At 46.1% G+C, this 8,514-nt stretch overlaps 1 protein-coding gene across 1 annotated transcript in view; it reads right to left on the bottom strand.

Annotated features, from left to right (window-relative positions):
- Window positions 1-8,294, bottom strand: part of dlk2 (delta-like 2 homolog) — an 85,865-nt gene extending 77,571 nt beyond the window's left edge. Inside the window, exon 1 of the mRNA XM_083775806.1 lies at window positions 8,221-8,294. Coding sequence (XP_083631932.1) covers window positions 8,221-8,290 — 70 coding nt within the window. The 5' untranslated portion in view covers window positions 8,291-8,294. The remainder of the gene's footprint in view (window positions 1-8,220) is intronic.
- Window positions 8,295-8,514: the final 220 nt, after the last annotated feature.

The following is an 8,514-nucleotide window of genomic DNA, read 5'->3' as shown; positions in this document are numbered from 1 at the left end:
TACTAAATGGACACTATTGACTTTGACTAAAAAAAATACAAAAGGTATTGGCATTGAAATGCACTCATCAAATGGTGGTCCGTGGCTCAGATGGGTCTGAGAGGCTAAATGTCATCAAATGGTGGTCCGTGGCTCAGATGGGTCTGAGAGGCTAAATGTCATCAAATGGTGGTTCGTGGCTCAAATGGGTCTGAGAGGCTAAATGTCATCAGATGGTGGTTCCGTGGCTCAAATGGGTCTGAGAGGCTAAATGTCATCAAATGGTGGTCCGTGGCTCAGATGGGTCTGAGAGGCTAAATGTCATCAAATGGTGGTCCGTGGCTCAGATGGGTCTGAGAGGCTAAATGTCATCAGATGGTGGTCTGTGGCTCAGATGGGTCTGAGAGGCTAAATGTCATCAAATGGTGGTCCGTGGCTCAGATGGGTCTGAGAGGCTAAATGTCATCAAATGGTGGTCCGTGGCTCAAATGGGTCTGAGAGGCTAAATGTCATCAGATGGTGGTTCCGTGGCTCAAATGGGTCTGAGAGGCTAAATGTCATCAAATGGTGGTCCGTGGCTCAGATGGGTCTGAGAGGCTAAATGTCATCAGATGGTGGTTCCGTGGCTCAAATGGGTCTGAGAGGCTAAATGTCATCAAACGGTGGTTCCGTGGCTCAAATGGGTCTGAGAGGCTAAATGTCATCAGATGGTGGTCCGTGGCTCAGATGGGTCTGAGAGGCTAAATGTCATCAAATGGTGGTCCGTGGCTCAGATGGGTCTGAGAGGCTAAATGTCATCAGATGGTGGTTCCGTGGCTCAGATGGGTCTGAGAGGCTAAATGTCATCAGATGGTGGTTCGTGGCTCAGATGGGTCTGAGAGGCTAAATGTCATCAGATGGTGGTCCGTGGCTCAGATGGCTCCAAAACTGTGGAATGCACTTCCCATTGCAGTCAGAACTGCAGCATCACTCCCAATCTTCCGCCGTAGCCTGAAAACCCACCTTTTCAGACTCCATCATGGCCCATAGCACTTACCCTAACCCCTTAGATAGCATTTATGTTGGCTTAGATAGCATTTGATACAGACTTATAGCATGTTATGTAGACAGCACTATAATTGTATTGTATTTAGTCATAGCACGCCATAGTACATATGTATAGCATAGTAGTAAATATGTATAGTTTATATGTATAGTGTATGTATAGTTTCATTATATAGATATTCCACTGTTACTTTCTTAGCTTACGCATGTTTCATGATAAATACTTTTATGTGATGTATTCCCATGCTTTTGTTCTTGCTTAAATGTAAGTCGCTCTGGATTAAGAGCGTCTGCTAAATGCCTAAATTGTAAATTGTAAATTGAGAGGCTAAATGTCATCAGATGGTGGTTCCGTGGCTCAGATGGGTCTGAGAGGCTAAATGTCATCAAACGGTGGTTCCGTGGCTCAAATGGGTCTGAGAGGCTAAATGTCATCAAATGGTGGTTCCGTGGCTCAGATGGGTCTGAGAGGCTAAATGTCATCAGATGGTGGTTCCGTGGCTCAGATGGGTCTGAGAGGCTAAATGTCAGACAAATGGTGGTTCCGTGGCTCAGATGGGTCTGAGAGGCTAAATGTCATCAAATGGTGGTTCCGTGGCTCAGATGGGTCTGAGAGGCTAAATGTCATCAAATGGTGGTTCCGTGGCTCAGATGGGTCTGAGAGGCTAAATGTCATCACATGGTGGTTCCGTGGCTCAGATGGGTCTGAGAGGCTAAATGTCATCAAATGGTGGTTCCGTGGCTCAGATGGGTCTGAGAGGCTAAATGTCATCAAATGGTGGTTCCGTGGCTCAAATGGGTCTGAGAGGCTAAGGGCTGTATTTTGCGTGTCTTAAGTACCAGGTCTTATTCCCTAACTTGAGTAAACTAAAGACCTGGAGGCGTGATCAATGCTCTTTGACCACTCAGAATAGCCAAATGGCATTGATCACGCCTCCAGGTCTTTAGTTTACTCAAGTTAGGGAATAAGAGCTGGTACTTAAGACACGCAAAATACAGCCCTAAATGTCATCAAATGGTGGTTCCGTGGCTCAGATGGGTCTGAGAGGCTAAATGTCATCAAACGGTGGTTCCGTGGCTCAGATGGGTCTGAGAGGCTAAATGTCATCAAACGGTGGTTCCGTGGCTCAGATGGGTCTGAGAGGCTAAATGTCATCAGATGGTGGTTCCGTGGCTCAGATGGGTCTGAGAGGCTAAATGTCATCAAATGGTGGTTCCGTGGCTCAGATGGGTCTGAGAGGCTAAATGTCATCAAATGGTGGTTCCGTGGCTCAGATGGGTCTGAGAGGCTAAATGTCATCAAATGGTGGTTCCGTGGCTCAGATGGGTCTGAGAGGCTAAATGTCATCAAATGGTGGTTCCGTGGCTCAGATTCCGAATAAAGAATAAAGAATGGGCCTTGACATGAAAAGGGTTGAAACCCAGTGCACTCTAGCGCTGAAGACGGGGTCATCTCAAGGTCGCTCACAGTGTCTTGTGATGTGATGTTATGTATGCGTTCTCGTTGCCGACATGTAAGTCACTCTGAATAAAGAGCGTCTGCTAAATGCCTAGAATGTCGATATATTTAATTGTGTAAAAGTCATGCGACAGACCTGTGGCCCCTATAGCGTAGCGTCAGCATGACTGGCTGTGTGCTTTAGATTAAAGGTGGCATCGAATGATTAACCCATTCTGAACGGGAACCCCTTTTGGTGTCAGCATCATGTCATGCTTTAGCTATTGAAAAATAGCAGATCTACAAGCTCATAGCGCGCCACCGAGTGGCGTGCTACGAGCTTGTAGGTCTGCTATTTTTGAAAAATCCAAGAACGACTGACATTTTTAGACTCTGATCTCGGGTCAGAATGTGGTTAATCAGACCAGTGTGTGTCCAGTGGAAACCTCGTATGAATCTGATCTCAGGTCAGAATATGGGATAACATGGGTGCTAATGCTGCCAGCGTGCTTGCTTACGAGCTGTTGTTCCTGCTGCTGCTCCTGGCAGACTCAGGATCAGCGTGTCTGATCCGGTCTCGGCTTTAGGAATGAAGGAGAAGGAAAGGGACGTCGTGTTTGTTTTTAGATTATGGCTGTCAATCAAAGCCGCACGGTGTCAGTGGAATATTCCTGCCACGCCCACATTGTGAGTCAGAACTGTCAGATCTGACTCAGAAGAAGCCCACAGGATGGGTGGGCCATTAGAAGAGATCATTGCAGGGACCCCCCCTTCTCAGAGTGGGTGGGCCATTAGAAGAGATCATTCCGGGGACCCCCCACTGCGTTACACGGGTGACCTGAGGGTCCATCACCCTCTGACTGTTCACATCATCACCCTAAAAATGTTCACATCATCACCCTCTGACTGTTCACATCATCACCCTCTGACTGTTCACATCATCACCCTAAAAATGTTCACATCATCACCCTCTGACTGTTCACATCATCACCCTAAAAATGTTCACATCATCACCCTCTGACTGTTCACATCATCACCCTAAAAATGTTCACATCATCACCCTCTGACTGTTCACATCATCACCCTAAAAATGTTCACATCATCACCCTCTGACTGTTCACATCATCACCCTCTGACTGTTCACATCATCACCCTAAAAATGTTCACATCATCACCCTCTGACTGTTCACATCATCACCCTCTAACTGTTCACATCATCACCCTCTGACTGTTCACATCATCACCCTCTGACTGTTCACATCATCACCCTCTGACTGTTCACATCATCACCCTCTGACTGTTCACATCATCACCCTCTGACTGTTCACATGACATCATCACCCTCTAACTGTTCACATCATCACCCTCTGACTGTTCACATCATCACCCTCTGACTGTTCACATCATCAACCTCTGACTGTTCACATCATCACCCTCTAACTGTTCACATCATCACCCTCAAACTGTTCACATCATCACCCTCTAACTGTTCACATCATCACCCTCTGACTGTTCACATCATCACCCTCTGACTGTTCACATCATCACCCTCTAACTGTTCACATCATCACCCTCAAACTGTTCACATCATCACCCTCTGACTGTTCACATCATCACCCTCTGACTGTTCACATCATCACCCTCTGACTGTTCACATCATCACCCTCTGACTGTTCACATCATCACCCTCTGACTGTTCACATCATCACCCTCTAACTGTTCACATCATCACCCTCTGACTGTTCACATCATCACCCTCTAACTGTTCACATCATCACCCTCTGACTGTTCACATCATCACCCTCTAACTGTTCACATCATCACCCTCTAACTGTTCACATCATCACCCTCTGACTGTTCACATCATCACCCTCTGACTGTTCACATCATCACCCTCTGACTGTTCACATCATCACCCTCAAACTGTTCACATCATCACCCTCTAACTGTTCACATCATCACCCTCTGACTGTTCACATCATCACCCTCTGACTGTTCACATCATCACCCTCTGACTGTTCACATCATCACCCTCTAACTGTTCACATCATCACCCTCTGACTGTTCACATCATCACCCTCTGACTGTTCACATCATCACCCTCTGACTGTTCACATCATCACCCTCTGACTGTTCACATCATCACCCTCAAACTGTTCACATCATCACCCTCTGACTGTTCACATCATCACCCTCTAACTGTTCACATCATCACCCTCTGACTGTTCACATCATCACCCTCTGACTGTTCACATCATCACCCTCTGACTGTTCACATCATCACCCTCTGACTGTTCACATCATCACCCTCTAACTGTTCACATCATCACCCTCTAACTGTTCACATCATCACCCTCTAACTGTTCACATCATCACCCTCTGACTGTTCACATCATCACCCTCTGACTGTTCACATCATCACCCTCTGACTGTTCACATCATCACCCTCTGACTGTTCACATCATCACCCTCTGACTGTTCACATCATCACCCTCTAACTGTTCACATCATCACCCTCTGACTGTTCACATCATCACCCTCTAACTGTTCACATCATCACCCTCTGACTGTTCACATCATCACCCTCTGACTGTTCACATCATCACCCTCTGACTGTTCACATCATCACCCTCTAACTGTTCACATCATCACCCTCTAACTGTTCACATCATCACCATCTGACTGTTCACATCATCACCCTCTAACTGTTCACATCATCACCCTCTGACTGTTCACATCATCACCCTCTGACTGTTCACATCATCACCCTCTGACTGTTCACACCATCACCCTCTAACTGTTCACATCATCACCCTCTGACTGTTCACATCATCACCCTCTGACTGTTCACATCATCACCCTCTGACTGTTCACATCATCACCCTCTGATGTGAATTCATTGAATATACGAACAGACCAAAGTAAACTGTCAAAATCAGTCGCTTTGGTTACGATCCGAGTTGAGTCGTTTTTGGGGATCTGATCGGGGTTCTCAGTATTATGTTAGGGTTAGTAGGTTAAGGGGTCAACAGGTCAACGTCTTGCTCAAGGGCACAAGGCTGTTTTTGGGGGAATCAAACCTTGGCGATGGAACCTCAGTCTCGGTCGGTCTCCATCGTGTGTGTGTGCTAACTGTTATACCGCTACGAGCTGTGTGTGTGTGTGTGTGTGTGTGTGTGTGTGTGTGTGTGTGTGTGTGTGTGTGTGTGTGTGTGGGGGTGTGTGTGTGTGTGTGTGCGCGCGTCCTGAGCATGACGTTAAACTGCTCCGCTGTAACTACCATTGTTTATGTGGTAGATTCTGATTGAAAACACTTTCCCCACAGACCATTAGATGGCGCTATTGACTCAGAACCCCGCGGTTTTGAGGCCGCACGGCTCCTACAGTATATTTGAAGCGACACCACCGGCAACGTCCGGGAACACGCTGAAACCATAGACATAATATAAAGGCTATATGGCCCAGTGCATTGTGGGATGTGTAGTTATATGCACTCTACCAGGCTACCATAGATATGTAGAGGAATTCACAGAGGGGTGCCCTGGGCGCGGCCATTACTGAGGGGTAATCCATGGAGCAGGTGCTCCGTATAGGCCAGGTGTGGCTAATCAGTGCTGCTGTGCTTAATGGTACACCTCAGTGTGTCTGACGTGGTAACCCCCGGCGGCCATCTTGCTGAGGGGCTACAGGGCAGCTCGAACAACAACACTCATAACTCGTGCAAATCTTGACTGGTTTACAAACGGGTTGGTTTGACCCATTCTGACCTGAGATCAGATTCATACGAGGTTTACACTGGACACACACTGGTCTGATTAACCCATTCTGACCTGAGATCAGATTCATACAAGGTTTCCACTGGACACACACTGGTCTGATTAACTCATTCTGACCTGAGATCAGATTCTAAAAATGTCAGTCGTTCTTCGATAAAAAAAATAAATAGCAGACCTACAAGCTCGTAGAGCTTGTAGGTCCCGTTCAGAATGCGTTCGATACAAACGTTGTCAACGTGGCTATGATTCAGGACGCTTATCGGCTTCATTTAAGTTTTTTATTATGAACGTCGTATGAAAGCGTCTAAGTATACATGCGGACGTCTCTGACGTTTATAACAAACCAAACCCTTTGAAATTTGATCTCGTCCAAAATGAATCTCGCCCTTAGCAGGGAAAATGTTACCTTCTCCACTTCTGGGGTTATAGGTGTGCTGACGCTATTATGGAGGGCTGGGTGACATGTACAGTATTATGGGTGACATGTACAGTATTATGGGTGACATGTACAGTATCATGTACAGTATCATGAGGACTTTATGCCTCGACTTGGCGGATGTAACCTTGGCTGCACCGTAATATCTGTGTCCTTGTACAGTACATGTTCCTTTTGTGTGGACATAAATCATTTGTTAAAGTGTGTGTGTGTGTGTGTGTGTGTGTGTGTGTGTGTGTGTGTGTGTGTGTGTGTGTGTGTGTGTGTGCAGTAGTAGGAGAGCGTGCCCAGAGTTGTTTGTGGATTATTTCTGCAGGTATTTGCACAGATCCAGACATGATGGCTGAGCATTCCTGTACGCCTACTACACATGCACGTGCACGCACGCACGCACGCACGTTCACGCACGCACATATACACACACACACACACACACACACTGCACCCTCCTATATCAGTGAAATGCTTCCTACTGTCCTGAGACGGTGTCGATGTAGACCTCAGATACTGTACAATCACATGTGCACACACACACACACACACACACACACACACACACACACACATACACACATACACACGCACACACGCACACACGCACACACGCACACACACACACACACACACGCACACAAACACGCACATACACACGCACACACACACCCACACACACGCACACAAACACGCACATACACACGCACACACACACGCACACACACGCACGCACACACACGCACACACGCACACACACACACACACACACACGCTGGGAGCGTAGGCTTATATACAATGAAACCAAATAGACCCACATGGGTCCATTTGTCTTTTATGTTCTTCTTTTACAGAAACAGTGAACGGATCAGAACCAGAGTCCATATGCACATGACATCCCTATAGCGAGGAGAGGAAGGAAGGAAGGAAGGAAAGGAGCCCAACGAGGAGACACTGAAGCCTCCGTGTTTAAAACTGGAAGATCCAAATTTACACCAAGCATGTAACGTAACACCGCACATACGCACGCACGCACGCACATACGCACACACACAAGCATATACGCACGCACGCACGCACATACGCACACACACACAAGCATATACGCACGCACACGCGCGCTCGTGCACACTGGGGCGCGCGCGTGCGCTATACCTCCTCCTCCACAAGTTTTCAAATGTATATGAAATGTACAAATAAACTTTTGAAAATAGCAGATCTACAAGCTATCTAAAGTAACTAGTATCTCTAAAGTAACTAGTATCTAAAGTTGTCAAATAACTGGAGTATACAAGTAGTCATACTCAAGTACAAACACCTCAATATTGTGCCATTCGTAACGGTACAGGCTCCTTGAGTAAATATACTTAGTTACTTTACAGCAGTGGATACAGTAGATGTGAGTAAATGTACTGTTACTGTACAGCAGTGGATATAAGGTAGAATAATAATAATAATAATAATAATAATAATAATAATAATAATAATAATAATAATAATAATAATAATAATAATAATAATAATAATAATAATAATAATAATAATAATAACCTTACCTTCACCTGGACCTGGTTGTATGAACAGAGCGTAGCAGAATCCCCACGACAGCAGGACGAACAGAGGCATGTCTGAAAGCACACGATATGATTGGTTGGTTTGGTTGATTGATTGATTGATTGATTAGTATACTTTATGTCATGATTAATGCCCCGCCTCTGTGTGAACGCACGTGTGTGTAGGCTACGCATGTCGCCCCGCCCACTTAACCCATTCTGAACGGGAACCCATTTTGGTGTCAGCATCATGCTATGCTTTAGCTATTGAAAAATCTATAGCAGATCTACAAGCTC

The sequence above is a fragment of the Protomyctophum parallelum genome, assembly GCF_964188405.1.
Source record: "Protomyctophum parallelum genome assembly, chromosome: 10".
Lineage (NCBI taxonomy): Eukaryota > Metazoa > Chordata > Actinopteri > Myctophiformes > Myctophidae > Protomyctophum > Protomyctophum parallelum.
This window is presented reverse-complemented; position numbering and strand designations above follow the sequence as displayed.